This window comes from Xenopus tropicalis, chromosome 8 (assembly GCF_000004195.4).
Source record: "Xenopus tropicalis strain Nigerian chromosome 8, UCB_Xtro_10.0, whole genome shotgun sequence".
Lineage (NCBI taxonomy): Eukaryota > Metazoa > Chordata > Amphibia > Anura > Pipidae > Xenopus > Xenopus tropicalis.
Window position 1 is genome coordinate 23,138,480 of NC_030684.2, and position 19,800 is coordinate 23,158,279.

The following is a 19,800-nucleotide window of genomic DNA, read 5'->3' on the forward strand; positions in this document are numbered from 1 at the left end:
TACCTTTATTGGCTAACAACAAAGATACACTGCAAGCTTTCAGAGCTCTAAGGCCCCTTTGAAGGGATGAAGTACAGGGAAAATAGGGATGAAATATCTGCTCTGCCGCTTTGCAGAGCGATTTGCCAAAAATGGAAAACTGGGCAGCAAACTGAAAAATGAGGTTCAGTATGGACAAGTGCAAAGTTATGCACTTTGGTAGAAATAATCTAAATGTGAACTATCTACTGAATGGTAGTTTGTTGGGGGTATCCTTAATGGAGAAGGATCTAGGGGTTTTTGTAGATAACAAGTTGTCTAATTCAAGGCAGTGTCATTCTGTGGCTACCAAAGCAAATAAAGTGCTGTCTTGTATAAAAAAGGGCATTGACTCAAGGGATGAGAACATAATTTTGCCCCTTTATAGGTCCCTGGTAAGGCCTCACCGTGAGTATGCGGTGCAGTTTTGGGCTCCAGTCCTTAAGAAGGATATTAATGAGCTGGAGAGAGTGCAGAGATGTGCAACTAAACTGGTAAAGGGGATGGAAGATTCAAGCTATGAGGTTGGGGTTGTTTTCTCTGGAGAAGAGGCGCTTGCAGGGGACATGATTACTCTGTACAAGTACATTAGAGGGGATTATGGGGTGTTGTGTTTTCTCATAAAAGCGATCAATGCACCAGAGGCCACCCCTTTAGATTAGAGGAACAGAGCTTTCATTTGAAGCAGCGCAGGTGGTTTTTCACGGTGAGGGCAGTGAGGTTGGGGAATGCCCTTCCTAGTGATGTGGAAATGGCAGATTCTGTTAATGCCTTTAAGAGGGGCCTGGATGAGTTCTTAAACAAGCATAGTATCCAAGGCTATTGTGATACTAATATCTACAGTTAGTATGAGTGGTTGTATTTATAGTTTATGTATGTGAGTGTATAGATTGGTAAGTATCGGTTGTGTGTGCTGGGTTTACTTGGAAGAGTTGAACTTGATGGTCTTTTTTCAACCCTTTGTAACTATATACAGTAGAACCCCCAATTTACATCCCCGGATTTTAAGTTTTCCCGCTTTTTACACCGTTTTTTTGTGGTCCCACCAATTTTAATGCATTCCTATGGGCTCTATTCCCGGATTTTACATATGAATTTCCCGCATTTTACACTGTTTTTATCATGCCTCTCCCTAGCAAATCGCTTAGTTTTAAGGTAAAAATACAGCTTACTTTAGGAATTAAAGTTTCCCCTATGTCATGCGATCACAGGCGCCATCTTAGGAAGGTCAGCGTCACCACTATCGCCTCATATTTCATACTGTGCATGCGTACCTTCCGGGAGCGTACAAAATACCGTGAGAGTTGCACAAGTATGGGGAACAGCTGTACAAGGTGCAGATTTTTAAAAGAGTACAGATTTTTGTTTCAGTGCTGTACAGTATTCTTTTCCGCATCTTATTAATTTATAGTGATATTAAAACTTTTAGCAAACACATGCATTAAATGCAAAATGTTTTACAGTACTGTAAAAAGTTGTTTCAGTACTTCTGCTAAAACCTGTGAAATAACTCAGTAAAGGAACTGTGTTGCAAATAAAAAATGATTCCTGTACTTATTTCCTTTAAATCATTGACATTTATGTGTCCTTAACACATTTCCCTGATTTTACATTTTCCCTGATTTTACATCTTTTTTTCATGGTCCCCTGAAAAACGTAAAATGGGGGTTCTACTGTAACTGTATATACTTATTAAAACATTCAGGCCATATCAGTTATATAACCTTGCACTGGCTACCTGACACGTACAGCATTGCTGTCCAACTGGCGGCTTGCGGGCCTGTGTTGTACACACCTTTTAATCCCTGCATTGTTCACCCTTTGCATTATTCACGCCTCAGGCGTAAGCACCCACAATGTTTACCTGTTCACACCTCAGACAGACTGTAGGAGCAGTAGAAACCCACAAATAAACCTATAACACTATAAATAGAACATATACTGGGATGGTACTGCAATTAAAAAGTTTTTTGTTATATACTTATTGTGCAGACTGTATCAGTGCCAGTATTGTGTCACTGTATGCTGCCTGAGTATGCCATACTCTGCCTGTCCTATGCTGCCTTTGTGTGCCATACACACAGGCAGCATAGGGCAGGTAGAGTATGGCACACAGGCAGGGTAGGGCATGCAGAGTATGGCACACATAGGCAGCATAGGGCAGGTAGAGTATGGCACACACAAACAGGGTAGGGCAGGCAGAGTATGGCACACAGGCAGCATATGGCAGGCAGAGTATGGCACACACAGACAGCATAGGGCAGGCAGAGTATGGCACACAGGCAGGGTAGGGCAGGCAGAGTATGGTCGCTCACAGGCAGCATACCCTGTTTCCCCGAAAATAGGACATCCTCCGAAAGTAAGGCACCCCCCTGATTTTTCACCCCCCTCGGAAAATAAGCCCCCCCCCCCGAAAATAAGACACCCACCTAGGGCTGGGCGATAAATCTCGCCCAAACGATGGAATAAATGTGTACTGTATTCTTCTTCATGGGAAAATAAGACATTCCCTGAAAATAAGACTTAGTGCATATTTTGGAGCTTAAAAAAATATAAGACAGTGTCTTATTTTTGGGGAAACACGGTAGGGCAGGTAGAGTATGGCACACTCAGGCAGGTTAGGGTAGGCAGAGTAGGGCACACACAGGCAAGGTAGGGAAGGCAGAGTAGGGCACACAGGCAGCATAGGGCATGCAGAGTATGGCACACACAGGCAGGCAGGGCAGGGCAGCATAGGGCAGGCAGAGCATGGTACACACAGGCAGAGGCTTTCCCATGCTCTGCCTGCTCTATGCTGCCCTGCCCTTCCTGCCTGTGTGTACCATGCTCTGCCTGCCCTATGTTGCCTGTGTGCCATACTCTGCCTGCCCTAACCTGTGCACACAGGCAGCATAGGGCAGGCAGAGCATGGTACACACAGGCAGCATAGGGCAGGCAGAGTATGGTACACACAGGCAGGGTAGGGGGGCAGAGAGATTATGGCACACACAGGCATCATAGGGCAGGCAGAGTATGGCACACAGGCAGGGTAGGGCAGGCAGAGTATGGCACACAGGCAGCATAGGGCAGGTAGAGTATGGTACACACAGGCAGCGTAGGGCAGGCAGAGTATGGCACACACAGGCAGCATAGGGCAGGTAGAGTATGGCACACACAGGCAGCATAGGGCAGGTAGAGTATGGTACACACAGGCAGGTTAGGGCAGGCAGAGTATGGTACACACAGGCAGGGTAGGGCAGGCAGAGTATGGCACACACAGGCAGCGTAGGGCAGGTAGAGTATGGAACACACAGGTAGGGTAGGACAGGCAGAGTATGGCACACACAGGCAAGGTAGGGAAGGCAGAGTATGGCACACAGGCAGCATAGGGCAGGCAGAGTATGGCACACAGGCAGCATAGGGCAGGTAGAGAATGGCACACACAGGCAGGGTAGGGAAGGCAGAGTATAGAAAGTTTTTGCTGTACTACCACCATTAATAAGGGTATGGTCATGTGATAACACGGATGTGGTTTCAAGTGGGCGTGGTTTAAAACGGGGGAGTGGTAAATAGGGCTTCCATTATCTGCCCTCCACCATGTAGGACGGAAAAATTCTGTCCCTCGGTACCACAGAAATTGGACAGCACTGACGTACAGGATTCAGTTTAAGATTTTGTACTCACCTTCAAAGCACTTAACCACACTAATCACCAAGTACACCCCTAGACGTAACCTTTGCTGTACACACGACCTCCTTTTCTCCTCCTCACTCATCACCTCCTCTCACCCTTGCATCTAGGACTTCTCACGCGCTGCACCCATCCCCTGGAACACTCCTCCCTGTCCCATTAGGCACTGCCAGACTCTCCAAGCCTTTAAACGGTCTCTTAAAACTCATCTTTTCACTCAAGCCTATAACCTAAACCCCCAAAACATTCACTAACCACTGGGTTTCATCTCTCACTCCGCACTTACTGTCACTTTACACACCTACATGAACTCCAACACCATGCTAGTTACCCTGACCTTATGTCTTACCCCTCCCTTTTAGAATGTAAGCTCTTGCGAGCAAGGCCCTCCCCCTAGTGTCTCCGATCCTCATCAAATGTAACCGCAAACCATTTTTGTGAATTGTTCATATGGACATGTTAACTGTTCTGTCTTTTGTACCCCTCTATTCTGTAATTTAGTTCTAAAATTAAGGTTGGGAATAGTTTTCCTTGCCTGCTTTTCCACGTGGTCCCCTGGAGATTGGCAATAATTATAGCAGCGTCTCCTCCAATGTTTCACCAGAGGAAACTCTGAACCAACGACTGAGACATTAATGTGTGCTTTGCAGTTACTGGAAACACCACAGATGCCTAAAAACAGACATTCATCTTATTTCTGCTTGTGAGCTGAGCTGAAAGCATAAATACATGGTAGGATTCAGCCTTTGACAAAATACTTAGAACTGTTCTACAAGCAGGGCTATGTATTACAAATAAGACTAACCCTCACATAATATATGTGTGTTCTTTCAAACCCTACAAGGAATTGCCGTCATGGCCACACACTGTTGTGATATTGTTATATGACGCTAACAATAAAATATACAATGCTTCATCATAATGTAGGAGCTGCATCTGGACAATAATCGTATTGAGATTGTGTCTGACGGGATCCTCAACAAAACCCTTAACTTGAGCATTCTTGTGTTGAGCAATAATGTGCTACAGGAATATCGCATTGCTCCTAGGGCTTGGATCGACCTTCTGTAAGTAGTTATGAGCAAAAAAGCTGCCTGTTCTCCAGACCTTTTATCTGCATCTGTCTATGCCTTTTCCTGTTTTAAGGGCTCAGTGGCCCTTTAATCCTAAATTTCAGCCCTCTTTTTTCTCTTTGATGTCTTCTCTACTCTTCATTGCCTTGATTATTTTCTTCTGTGTATTTCATTCCCCTTCTGATTCTCACTCTATATCATATTGTCCACCACAACACTAATCCACACCAATGGCACTAGCAGGACAACCGTCTAATATCAATGTATTGAAGGAGAATATGGGTGGCAATGGTAGCAGCAGTCTGAAAAATCAATATTAGAATGTTCTCAATACTAAGTACAAGGGACACCCAATAAATAAGAAAACACCTACTGCTTTCATTGAACATTTCCTTTTTTTTTTTTAGAAACCTGGAATTACTGGATTTGTCTCATAACCAGTTAGTACATGTCCCATCCTTTCTACCTCGAGGACTGAGGCAGTTGATCATACACCACAACCAAATTGAGAGGATACCAGGTTATGTTTTTGCCCACCTGAAACCAGGTTTGGAGTTCCTTCATCTTTCCCATAACAATTTGCGAGATGACGGTATCCATGCAATATCCTTCTTTGGTCTTTACAAATCCCTTCATGAGCTTTTGCTCGACAACAATTTACTACAGTCTGTTCCCCGAGGAATACTAAGCTTGAAATCTTTGCAAGTTCTTCGTCTTAGCTTCAATAAAATAAGGTGAGCATATCCAGGGTGATATAGATAAATAAATTTATTCCATAACGCTGCATGGTAGCTTTATGAGTTGCACTAGTTTTGTGCCTTCTCAGCATTGGTGGAGGGGTGCCAATCCTGCAAGCTGAGCATTGAGCAAACATTAGGGTGTGCCAGGATAAAAAATACTATAACATAGTTAAGATGAAAAAAAGACACATGACACAAGTTCAATCTCTTTTTGCCAATATATAAACTGCCTAACTACTAGTTGATCCATAGGATCTAGTTCTCTAATTTGCCGCAGAGGGGGAAAAAATTCCTTCCTGACATCAAGATGGCAATCGGACAAGTCCCTGGATTTAATTATACTATGAACTAAAAAGCCATCCAACCCCTTCTTGAAGCTATCTAATGTATCAGCCAGCCAACCAGCACCGGATTTATGTTCTGGGTGCCCCAAGGCAGCCCCATTGGTCGCCCCCCCCCCTCCCAGAGCACGAATGCGCGAATTCCCCCTGCATGTGCAAACATTTAAACTCCCCCCCTACATTTCTGCTGCCCTAGGCCCGTGCCTTTGTGGCCTCTCCACAAATCTGGGCCTGCAGCCAACTGATTCAGGGAGACAATTCTACAACTTCACAGCTCTCTATTTTTAATGAATTAAATCATTAACTGGAATGGGTGCCCTCTGCTGGAAGAATGCACTGGTACTGGGAAGGTTCTGGATTACATGAGGCAAGACGAGAACCTTGCCTCAGGCGGCAATGAGTGGCCAGTCACCAGGGGCGGCAAAAAGTCGCCTCTGGTAAATTTAGTAGTCAAATTTTTGTTTTTTAAAATGAAAATTCAGAGAGCGCATAAGTCTCAGGCGGCAGCAGCCCCAGGATCAGCACTGGGTACATGTCACAGTATAATACAGGCACAAAACCTGTACCTGGTTGTAAACAGTGTAAAAGCTTTGAATCATTATGGGCGCCCCCCTTGTTGGGGTTATCTAATAAGAGAGTTGGCACTCTCATACAAACAAAAACCAAATCTTAATTTGTGCTTAAAAAGAATCAATTCTTATTTTTATATTTTCTCCATGATAAAACAATTCATAAATGATAATTTACAAAAGTTTGATGAAATAATTAAAAATATGAAGACATGATCAAAAGTTTAAAAAGACATTATGACATATTTACAGATCAAAGGGAGGAGCAGAAGGAAGCAGTTAAATTGATAAGAGAGTCTGAACAATTTGCTCTCTGATTCCAAGCGCTCACTAGATGATATTGTGATAAATAAATAAATAAATAAAAGTTTCCCCTATAATGTCGCTGCCGTTATAAGTTAGATTTCCATAACAAAAGCAGCCATACTAATCACACACGTTCATTTGTCTCCACTTCTACCAATATGGAAAATATCCCACAAATGGAATGGGGGGCGTTCCTCTTGTTGGAGGTAGCAACTGTTGGCAAGCACAATGCAACTGGTACATGAATAAAGCTGCATTGTGTGTAAAAAACAAGACAAAATATGCAATGCATTAGTAATAGGTCTGTTTGGTGAGCAATGCATTAGTAACAGGCCTGTTTGCATTTTTACCGATTTTGCCATCCAAATGCACTGGGCCAAATCATGGTGATCTGATCATTTTGTCCTAGATCAACAATGAGATCATGCTGCAGGCCTATGGAGAAGACTGCAGCAATGTACAAATGCAGTCCATACCTGAGTGGATTTTCTAATGTGCCTAAAGCTGCCATAGTTACATAGTTAGTTAGTTACATAGTTAGTTACATAGGGTTGAAAAAAGACCAGAGTCCATCAAGTTCAACCCATCCAAGTAAACCCAGCACACACAACCCACACCTACCAATCTATACACTCACATACATAAACTATGTATACAACCACTAATACTAACTGTAGATATTAGTATCACAATAGCCTTGGATATTCTGCTTGTCCAAAAACTTATCCAGGCTCCTCTTAAAGGCATTAACAGAATCTGCCATTACCACATCTCTAGGAAGGGCATTCCACAACCTCACTGCCCTCACCATGAAAAACCACCTACGCTGCTTCAAATGGAAGCTCCGTTCCTCTAATCTAAAGGGGTGACCTCTGGTGCGTTGATCGTTTTTATCAGAAAAAAGAATATCCCCCATCTGCCTATAATCCCCTCTAATGTACTTGTACAGAGTAATCATGTCCCCTCGCAAGCGCCTCTTTTCCAGAGAAAACAACTCCAACCTCGACAGTCTAACCTCATAGCTTAAATCTTCCATCCCCTTTACCAGTTTAGTTGCACGTCTCTGCACTTTCTCCAGCTCATTAAAATCCTTCTTAAGGACTGGAGCCCAAAACTGCACTGCATACTCATGGTGAGGCCTTACCAGGGACCTATAAAGGGGCAAAATTATGTTTTCATCCCTTGAGTCAATGGCCTTTTTTATACAAGACAGCACTTTATTTGCTTTAGTAGCCACAGAATGACACTGCCTTGAATTAGACAACTTTTCATCTACAAAAACCCCTAGATCCTTCTCCATTAAGGATACCCCCAACACACTACCATTCAGTAGATAGTTTGCGTTTATATTATTTCTACCAAAGTGCATAACTTTGCACTTGTCAACATTGAACCTCATTTTCCAGTTTGCTGTCCAGTTTTCCAATTTTGTCAAATCTCTCTGCAAAGTGGCAGCATCCTGCATGGAACTTATAGTTTTGCACAATTTAGTGTCATCAGCAAAAATAGATACAGTACTGTCTATGCCCACCTCCATGTCATTAATAAACAAGTTAAAAAGCAAAGGACCAAGGACTGACCCCTGCGGTACTCCACTAACCACACTGGTCCAATTAGAAAATGTTCCATTTACAACCACTCTTTGTAATCTATCCTTCAGTCAGTTCTCTATCCAATTACAAATATTATGTTCTAGGCCAATATTCCTCAATTTGATCATTAACCTTCTGTGAGGTACTGTATCAAACGCTTTAGCAAAGTCCAAGTAGATGACATCAACTGCCATTCCGGCATCAAGGTTCCTGCTCACCTCCTCATAAAAGGCGACTAAATTAGTCTGGCAAGATCTGTTACGTATAAAACCATGCTGGCACAAACTAATAGTATTGTGAACTGCAATGTATTCAAGTACCCTATCCCTTATTACCCCTTCCAAAATCTTTCCTACTACTGACGTCAGAGTAACAGGCCTATAGTTTTCAGGCTGAGAACGGGATCCCTTTTTAAATAACGGCACCACATTAGCAATCCGCCAGTCTCTCGGCACCATGCCAGACCTCAACGAATCCTGAAAAATTAAGTGAAGAGGTTTGGCAATCACAGCGCTCAGCTCATTTAATACCCTGGGATGAATCCCATCCGGTCCTGGACCTTTGTTTACCTTTACATGTTCAGCGTCAGTAGCTAAATTACTAGAACTGGGCATATTAAAAGGGAAGCCTTCATTAGCTGGCTCCTCAGATGTATAGACAGATGAAAAATAAGAGTTCAAAATTTCTGCTTTTTCCCCGTTCTCATCAACCAACTTACCCCCCCGTGATAATAAGGTTCCCACCCTTTATTGCTTCATTTTTTTTACTATTCACATAATTAAAAAATAATTTTGGATTCTTTTTACTCCTAGCTGCAATATCCCTTTCCATCTCTATTTTAGCTTGCCTGATAGCTTTTTTGCATGCTTTATTTGCTTCCTTGTACCTGATGAAAGTTTCTGCTGCCCCAGCTAACTTGAATGCTTTACCAACCTCGACACTAACACTTTTATTCAGCCATAAAGGTTTTGCTTTGCGATGCCTCTCCTTGCTTACAAGGGGGATATACTGTTGTGTATACCTGCAAAGCAATGTTTTAAAGATGTTCCATTTTCCTTCTGTGTTTAACCCTATGAAAAGCCTTTCCCAGTTGACACATTGCAGAGATGCTTTTATACTGGCAAAGTCTGCACGTCTAAAATCAAGCGTTTTAGTTACTCCCTTATAGAGCTGTCTCTGCAGCTTTAACTCAAAGGAGATCATGTTGTGATCACTGTTCCCCAAATGCTCACCCACACAAATGTTAGAGATGAGTTCAGTGTTATTAGTTATTAACACGTCCAAAATAGAGTCATTCCTAGTAGGTTCTTGAACCGCCTGAAATAAAAAGTTGTCATTTAGCATATTTACAAACCTACTAGCTTTTTCTGACTTAGCCACCCCATGACTCCAGTCAATGTCCGGATAATTAAAGTCCCCCATAATAACAACTTGACCCAGTTGTGAAGCCTCCTCCATTTGCAACAGTAGCTGGGCCTCATCCCCCTCATCTATACGGGGTGGTTTATAGCATACACCAATGATCATTTTCTTTGTGACGTTCTGCCCTACTGAAATTTCTACCCAAAGAGATTCAACATTTTCATTGCTAATGTCTTTATTACATGGCTTTAAATCTGACTTTACATAAAGACAAACCCCTCCACCCTTTTTAATTTCTCTGTCCCTCCTAAAAAGTGTATAACCAATTAAATTCACTGCCCAGTCGCATTTATCATCCCACCAGGTCTCAGTGATATCAATTAAATCATAATTTTCAATACATGCAATAGCCTGCAGCTCCCCTAATTTACCCGAGAAGCTACGCGCATTAGCCAGCATGCAGCGGAGATTATTACTTCTCCCTCTGATGTTTACATTAGCTAACAGAGAGTTAGAGCTAAGGTGAAAATTAGTCTGTTTCCCTTGTAACAATGGAAGCTCTTTATCTGATAAACTATATGCCCCCCTCACTCCTCCCCCACAACCCTTTGCTAGTCCCACTGCCCCGTCTACACTAGCTTTCCCATAAAACTCTAGATCAACCACCCCCCCTTGTCTAATTTAAACACTCCTCCAGCCTCTTAACCATTCTCTCCCCTAGCACAGCAGACCCCCTTCCATTGAGGTGCAATCCGTCACGGCTGTATAGATTGTACCCCAAAGAAAAGTCAGCCCAGTGCTCTAGGAACCCAAACCCTTCCATCCTACACCAAGACTTTAGCCACGCATTTAGCTCCCTAAGCTCCCGCTGTCTCCCTAAACTTGCACATGGCACTGGCAAAATTTCCCAAAAAATGACATTGGAGGACCTTTCCTTAATCTTAGAGCCTAGATCCCTGAACTCACTCTTTAAGGTCCTCCACCTACCGTTCATTTTGTTGTTAGTACCGATATGTACCAAGACAGCTGGGTCATGCCCAGCCCCTCCCAATAATTTGTCAACCCGATCAACCACATGCCGAACCCTGGCACCAGGAAGACAGCAGGCACCAGGAAGACAGCAATACATTGAAAGATCCACTCATTTGAATCATTTGACGCCAAATGAGCAGATCTTTCCCCTATATGCCGACCTTGAGGTGGGCGATATCAGACTAGGCCAAAAGATCGGATCACAATGATGGTGATACAGGCCATTGAAATGATGATCTGATGTGGTCATGGCTCCAACAAAATTTTTAACCTGTCCGATTAATAGCCAGACAATTTAAAATCTGCCCCTTTTTGGCCACCATTATAGATATCTGTCCAGTCTTCATTTAGATATTGGCTGGATAGGCCATTGAAAAGGCAAAGATACAATCTACTGTTCACTTTGGCTGTGACCATGGGGATTAATGACAATACTTCAGCCCCATTGTACTATAAACATGTACTGTATACACCAATATATAAACATTACATATATGTGGAAATAATTGACACTCTCTCTCCCCAGGCACGTGCCACTCAATTCAATATGCGACACTAGAGTATCTGTGGACTCCAACTTAGTCTCTGTCCACCTGGAAAATAACTTCATCAACCGTCGGCTGATCCCGCCTACAGCATTCTCCTGTATCAAGACTTACCACAGTGTAGTTTTGCGCCCCCAGCATGGTGAATATGAGTACTATTAGATAGCAAAGCCAGGGCCCCTGAAACATGAATAGTTCACCAATGCCGTCCGCAAAACCTAGGTGAGGTGAAACTGGCATGCAATAACATGTGTTTCTGCGTTCTGTAGGTACCCTTTTATGTTGTGAGCACAGGTGTGGGGAACACGTTGGTAACTTCTTATATTTCACAATGGGGGTATTTTTTTATAATATACACACAAGTCATGTGATATATTTTAAGTTTTTGAGTGTTATAAAGCAAAATGAAGTAATACAGTCAGAGCCTCTTGATGGGTGAGGGGTGCTATTTTTATTATTGATAGAAGCCAAAATTTAAAATAAACTTTTTGTAGAAAGATTGACAGGAAAGTGAATTTCTTGCAGATTCCCTGTTTTTCCCTGTCTCTGTTTATTCTACACATAGCTACATTTGGCAAGGAGTTGTACCAAAATATTTTCCAGAGTGCAATGTCAAAAAATTATGAATTGGCTATGAGGCATTATACACAGTAATTGGGTCTAACTTAAAATTTGCTGCATTCATTATCAGACTGGGGTGTCAGGGGCTTACTGGGGTGACAGCCTGGGGTCCCCCTCTACCCCAGCCAGGAGCTTGTGCTCCCTCCCGCACTTCGTACTGCACCCCGTACCATACCCCACTCCGCAATCTGGGTTGGAGCGCCAGTGCACACAGTTTCCAGCAGGGAGGGAACAAGCTGGGTCAGTGGGGGGCACAGAGCCCACCAAGGTTGGGGCCCTGGCTGCATTCTCAGTAAAAAGGGCTATGGGGTCAGGGCCGTCTGATTAAAGCACAATACAGTTTAAAATGGTTCTTCAGACAATTATTTAGTGTTTCCATAATGAAATGTATTATATATACCTGTATATAGCCTAAAGATATTCCAATCATGTGCATTTAAAAAGAAGTTTTACTTGCAAACAAATGCATGAACATGCCACGTTTCAGGGTTAGATTACATACACATGCCAAATTACATTCACAATAAAGTTTACACTGTTTTAAAACAGGTGGATACAACTACTTGCTTAACAACAGAATCATATAAATCAGTGCTGTCCAACTTGCGGCCCGCGGGCCGTATGCGGCCCTCGACCCCCTCTGTGTGGCTGCTTTGATGGCTTAACTTTGTGTAAGCTTTAAATGGTATCAGTACTGAGATTAACTGGCCCCCCGCATGGTTCTCACCTCAGATTCAGGCTGTAATGCCCCTGTATTGTTTAAAAATTTAATCCCCTGTGTTGTTCACACCTTTTAATCCCTGCATTGTTCACCCCCTGCAGTGTTCACATCTCCGGCTCAGGCTGTAATCACCCACATTGTTTCACCTCTTCACACCTCAGACATTGTATGTACTGCCTGACCTATGCTGGCATAGCATAGGTCAATGCTAAGGGCAGGCAGAGTATGGCACACACAGGCAGCATAGGGTAGGCAGAGTATGGCAAATAGGCAGCATGAGGCAGGGGGGGGGGGGTATGGCACCCACAGGCAGCATAGGACAGGCAGAGTGCTGCCTGTGTGTGCCATACTCTGCCTACCCTATGCTGCCTGTGGGAGGTGAACCTGGCAGGGGTTTGTTCTGGGAGTTTGTTAGCAGTTGGATATAGCCATTAAATGGTCCCTAAGGTGTGTAATTATATGCTGGGGGTTGCTGTGCTATCCACAGGGCAGGAGGAGGCATATGGATTTAAGGGTGTGTCTTAATATGACATAATATAATTCTTTTATATATGAATGTTGGTTGATATCCCTGCAGCGACCATTGTGATAAAGTGGGTGTGGTTTGAAGTGGGTGTGGTTAAAATGGGGGAGTGGCCAAAACTAGCTTCCATTAGCAGCCCTCCACCATGTATGTGAGAGAAATTCCGGCCCTCGGCTCCGCAGAAGTTGGACAGCACTGATATAAATGAATGCAAATCATATTCACAATTCAACCCTTTAGTGTACAATACTTGTAACGCATGTATCAAGAACTTTTCACTATTCTGGAGTTGTAGGAGGACTCCAAAACCAAAAATGCCACATTATGTCGGGCCATAGAAAAATATGCAGGTACATGTAATTTAGTCACCTGCATATTGTGGATTCATGTTGACTAATCCTATCACGTATGGGTTGGATGCATATATGCATACCATCCATGTAGTATTAGCACTCAAGGCCTTCTCAGAATGCCACTCCCCTGCTGCTGCTGGTCCAACCCAAACCCCCCCCCCCACCTTTGCTCACCATCTTTTCTCTTCGTCACTCACCTCATTTCCACCTCTGCTGCCTACACCTGTTTATGCATGGTCCAACAGTAAAGGTAGGACACATGCAATATTGCTTAGGGCATCTATACAGAAGTGCAAAAAGTGTTGGGCCAAAAGTATATTTCTTCTAAATCCCTTCCATGTCAGTACACATGGGCAGTATTGCCCCTCCCAGAAAGGAGGTAGTACCTATACCAAAGCCAATCATAATTAGTCCTTACCCATAAGACCACCTGACTTCCTCCTCCTCACTTATTTTTTGTCCTAATGGACAAGAGCTAGGATCTTCCTCCTCATTTGTGAGTCTGGAAAGTGATACACAGTTTTGATTCCTCTATTTGTCTTTTTATTTACTTATTTTTTACCTCTGTGTGCACTCAGAGGTAATGGAGAAGAATTTACTTGATGCCCCAATACGCAAAGCAGATAAACTGTTGCCTATTGTGAAGAAATGGTGGTGTGGACATACCCCTGGTCTTAGCCCTGTGCTAAAAAAGCCCCCCTGCTGTTTGCTCATCTTTGCACAGATGCTTATTGGGAAAGTATACAGGTGTGGGTATTCCCACATTACTGCCTGTGACCAATTGAGCCTTCCTTCTCCTATGATGTTGTGAGCCTTGGAAGACTGATATTGGACAAAAGGGCCAAGGGTATGGATATGGGCTAGTGATAAGCCCATAGTGAGTATGATTTTTCAGTATCCACTGTGTGTTTGAAATGCTCAGTGCACTGGGAAGCCTGCATACTAATGGGCTAATTATGTCCCTCAGCTGAAGACTGCCTGGGTTTCCATCCTGGTGACTTCTCTCTGCTATCTGGTAAGGTGTATGTGCTCACATAAAGAGAATATGCTGGCAGGCATATCCAGGTTTATTCACAAAAAAATGTCGAAAAGCACAGTTGCACAGTTAATTCAGTGTGCTAGGTAGATAATTAGAGTACAAGTGCGCACACAAAACAGTCACAACAAAAGGTGAAAGGAAAGGGGTTGGGTTTAGTAATCTAATTATCTAGTTCATTAGAATCAAACTTCCGTTATGGACTGGGGTGTCCAGGGTCCACTGTGGTTGCTGTCTGGAGGTCCCCATCCCAGTTTGGAGCTACTACACTCAACGCCACCTCCCTCATCCCCCCCACGAACCGCACTTCCAGCACAAACCCTATTCACTGCACTCATGTTGAATAAAGGGGGGTGTACTGTCCTTTTAACAATATATTCTGACGTTTGTCAATAAAAAAAACAGTGTCTATGTTATAATTAGTGTTCAGATATACCTTGTCATTTCACCATGGTAATTATCAGCAAGAATATATACAGTATATATAAATATATATTCCCCATGATAATTTGCCTTTTTGGTTTACACTTTTTATTTGGTGTGAATGATTTGCCAACAATCTGGTCCTCTAATTAATCCAGCCAGTAAAAGGGAGACTGACAGATGCACATAGCTATTTCCTGCCTTTATACATGGTTAAGCTGGCCCTGATCTATCTGCTTTGCTCTTCTGTTATGGTAGTAAAGCACAAACAAAAGGCAACAGTTCATTGGATTTTCAGTAACAACTGGTCACCAACCAGCACTTGTAAAACCCAGCAATGTAGCCATATATTTCATCCCTGTTCCCTCTGGTGGCATAACTAGACATTTGTAGGCCCCACAATAAAATCTTTATAGGGCACCCATGACCTTGCAAAAGACTCAGATCCAGATCAGTCTTGGCTCCTCCCCCCAGTTCCAGGTCTTCTGCTCTAACTGTTACATCCCTAATTCCCACTACATATGTTCTTGTCTAGGCCTTTGGCTACACAGGCCTATAGTTTGACTTTATCTGGTTTAGTTTGCTCCAGGGTGGAGATAAGCTGGTTTGAGGAGATGGCACCAAGCACAAAATATTTGAGGACAACCATTGTGACTTCATACAAAGGTGTAGCTGTTGGGGTTACCACCTAGTCAGTTAAACACTGGGCAAGGAAACCTCTGGTATTTAAATTCTCCTACAGCGTTATTTTTAAAAAGTGCCCACGTTATGACTCCTTAAACAAATCAAATGACTTATGACCTATTCTAGGGGCATAGCAGGCCTTGAACTGAAGTATACATAGTCTCTGAAAGCTCTGCTTCAACAGTGCCCTAACATCCTGGTAAAAATCTACATACTGTAAGGGGAAAAGAAGGCAAAGTGCACTTGACATGGGTAAAACTAGTCCCAATGTCAACTAACCCTCATGTCATGAGGGGATAATGATACACTCGGGGTATTTTTGAGACTTACTTTCATGTTTCCATTTTGAGTGGAGATGAATTTGGTTTGAAAAATCCAGAACTGGATCATCAGCACCCTAATAGACATCTCTGTAGACTGGGATCAGCTTCCAGCCATGTCCATGTTCCCTTACAAGATGTCACCAGAATTATTATGGACAATCTAAATCAAAGAAGAAGTAGAGCCATATAAAATACCTGTTAAGATCTATAATACAGGTCATATAAAGGGGACCCAGAAGATATAAGGGGTCATTTATGATCAAGGGAGCACAAGTACATGAGCTGCCTAGTTAACCAGGACCAACAGAAATATCTTATACATGGCAGGATTTAAAAGTTGTGTGCCCCTAGGCCTCCCTGGCTGCTGACACTTACTTGCAGCTGCTTGCACCACCCTCCAACCACCACACAACATCTCCAATCCACCCTACCACCAACTCCTACACAATCTTCTTCATTGGGGACTGGGTGGACAGGAGATTTAAATCTTTGTCAAAATCTTCCGCCCAGTCCCCAGTGCAACTTTAGCTAGTGGGTGGCATGCCTCCCCAGATTTCTGCTGCCCTAGGCCCAGGCCTTTGTTGCCTGCCCACAAATCTGGGCCTGATCTTAAAGTGGTATAAGGCTGGTATATGGGTCCAAAACACATCTATAAGCTCCAAAGCACCTTTCACAGGCCCTTCTAGAAATATTGTGCTTCGGCTTTTCTATATTGAGAGTAAAGTGGTATTCCCTACATGCTCAGTGAACAGAGTGGAGTTTCAAAATCATAGTTGTTTGCTGAACCTTCACTAGTAATTCTGGTGACTCAAGCTCAAAGCTCATGTGGGCATTTTGGAACATAAAATGCCCATATAGAAAAGGCTACTGTTTTAAATTGGTAGTCAACAATCAGAGACAAACCCACTTTTTGCAAAACCTTAAAAATAAACATAGACTATAGCACTAGGAATTTGATAGAAGAATTACTGTCTGCCAGGCCACCAAATATGAATCAATACCAAGGTAAATACCTATAGGCAGAGCCAGAAAACAGCATTTGGTCTGCCTGCCCCAAATTCCAGAGTAGTGATGGGCTAGCCCAGCAGGATTATAGGACAACTTCCAGTTGGCCCACCTACTACTAACCACCTGGTATATTTCATAGTCATAGTCCTATTTCTGTTAACAAAAAGGCTAAATGGATGAACGATGAGGTTATAGTATGTAAAGAAAAGAGATGCCCCTCACAACAAATTTATCAGGGCTCTCCTCCTTCTCCCACGCCCTGCCCCCTAATGGCCCCTCCCCAAGTGACCCCTCCCATCAGTACAAAGGACACACAAACATTGGTAGCTAGTGCCCCTAAAACATTGGTAGCCAGGGCCCCCTAATGCATTGGTGCCCAGCAACAGTGCCCCCCTAATACATTGGTGCCCAGCAGCAGTGCCCCCCTAGTACATTGGTGCATAGCAGCAGTGCCCCCCTAGTACATTGGTGCCCAGCAGCAGTGCCCCCATAAGTCAGTGTGCCCCGCAGCCCCCCTAATACATTGGTGCCCAGCAGCAGTGCCCCCCTAGTACATTGGTGCCCAGCAGCAGTGGCCCCCTAGTACATTGGTGCCCAGCAGCAGTGGCCCCCTAGTACATTGGTGCCCAGCAGCAGTGGCCCCCTAATACATTGGTGCCCAGCAGCAGTGCCCCCCTAGTACATTGGTGCCCAGCAGCAGTGCCCCCATAAGTCAGTGTGCCCCACGGCCCCCCTAATACATTGGTGGCCAGCAGCAGTTTTACTTCTGCTCTTCGGCGGCTTCTCCGGTGGCTTCTCCGGCATCTTCAGCAGCATCTTCGTATCCTTCACGCGCGACGCCTCTGCACTTCTGTCTACACGCGAATGGACACAGGCCCTTTTATAAGGTTGCACCCCGTGCGTACTGACGTCACCCGTACACACGGGCGCAACCATCTAGCTGACCAATGACAGGGCCCGGATTTTATTAAAGGGGGCCTGAGCTACTAAGAAAACTGTAGCACCGCCGGGCCCTCTTTAAAAGTAAAAATTGTGCAGGCCCGGGACAGCTGTACCCGCTGTGCCCCCCTGATGGCGGCCCTGGCAGAACCACTAGAAAACCTTCATAATAAATGGGAACTGGCAACTGAGATCTAGATGATGAATGGCAAGATGCCCAAGAGTTGCACCAAATGGTCTCTGTATGCTATAGACTCTGTATAGAGCATACTATACCCCAATCATACTGCATTTTATGAATCCAGCCATACCTGATATTTGTACTATTCGTACTAGATGTACTTAGAAAAGGGCTCACTGGTGCATATGCGTTTTGTGTGTGTCCACATTAAACCATATTGGTCCACCATACTATATGAGCTTGATTCAATTATTCAGATTACCCTCCCCAGGAACACCAAAGGGCTGCTTGTTAAATATTCTTGGTAGCACAGTTGCCAACCAATACCAACGTATATTTGCCTATGAAGGACTCTTTTTAGCCAAAAAACTTATAAGACTACATTGGAAAAGCACTGTTCCCCCAGAAGTACATAACTGGGAAAATTTGGCTGAGACATGCAAGTACAAATAAATTTCATAAAATCTGGGAACAATGGTTGGATTCCCACTGCACAAAATGAGCAATAATGTACACCCACCTTTCCGGCCTTATATACACGTCTGTGAATACAACCAGAATTGATAAATTGTACTCACGGTTCTCCTCATCCGCTGTAAAGCTTTTATTGATACTGTATATTTACTTTATATCTCTTGTCTGTTATTGTATATCTCAATTATTGTCATTTTTATTCTTTACTCAATAAAAACTACCTGAATTAAAAAAAAAAGAAAAGAAACGAGAGAAGGAAAAATAGTTTGAAGAGTTGGCCTATGGTGTAAGGTTTTAATGCGCGCTTCTGGCATCCCAAATACTGTACCTGTGCAGCAATTGATCTGGGATATTGGCAAAAAAACATCATAAGGCCACAAGAAAATGTGTATAAGATTATAATGCTTTCCCAGACCTCCTTCCAATATACTGGAGGATGACTTTTTTACAAAGGGATTTACCCCACATTTTCTGGTCATGCCCCATCATTTAACTTTTCTGAGAAGGTTTTGACCTCTTGAGCAGGCTTGTGCACTGACAGAAAAGATATCCCCAATCTTCTAGGCAAATCTTTCCCTTTTATAAGCAATCACATTCATACATCAGTTTGATTGGCTATAGGGACTTAATTTAAGTCCTCCAATGTACCTAGTCTTGCAGAGGTGCAGAAACAGGTAAATAAGACAAAACCTATAAATGGTGGGAGTTGGCCTTTGTTGCAGTTAATGAATGTTACTGAACAGGTCCCCAAATGACTAATGCAAATAAAATGCCAATCATTTTCACGATTGTTATGGTTTAATGGCATACAACGTACAAGCTGGCTATGTTTCATTGAATCTGCACCGTATTTCACATTTTTGCCTCTTCCTTTCATGATCATTAATTTTATCTCTGCTGTCAGTGACCAAATATTTGTCCCAGTCCCAGCAACTCACAGTGTATTTTTTTTTTTTTACTTCCCAATAATTCCAAGCTGCAAACCGCAGATGTGCTTGGAACACAGCCAGTCCCATGGATTGAAAATGGTTAAATCACACAACTTTTTGTAAAAAAAAACAAAAAAAAACCCAAAGATAAGAGAACGTAATTGGTGGATATAAGCATGAACCTTTCTTGGCCCCAGATCTGGTCTCATTAGACAAATTGCATAGAAAAACAGCATATGGACTTTATTTCAGACTCCTCATCCCCCACCCCTAAGGACATTTCCTTTGTGTATGTTTGTTTTACAGAGAGGCACACTGTCCAGCTCTTTAGGAACACA

At 43.2% G+C, this 19,800-nt stretch overlaps 1 protein-coding gene across 1 annotated transcript in view; it reads left to right on the forward strand.

Annotated features, from left to right (window-relative positions):
• Window positions 1-12,513, forward strand: part of ecm2.2 (extracellular matrix protein 2, female organ and adipocyte specific, gene 2) — a 54,737-nt gene extending 42,224 nt beyond the window's left edge. The window contains exons 7-9 of the mRNA XM_002935511.5: window positions 4,615-4,754; window positions 5,168-5,494; window positions 11,229-12,513. Coding sequence (XP_002935557.1) covers window positions 4,615-4,754; window positions 5,168-5,494; window positions 11,229-11,409 — 648 coding nt within the window. The 3' untranslated portion in view covers window positions 11,410-12,513. The remainder of the gene's footprint in view (window positions 1-4,614; window positions 4,755-5,167; window positions 5,495-11,228) is intronic.
• Window positions 12,514-19,800: the final 7,287 nt, after the last annotated feature.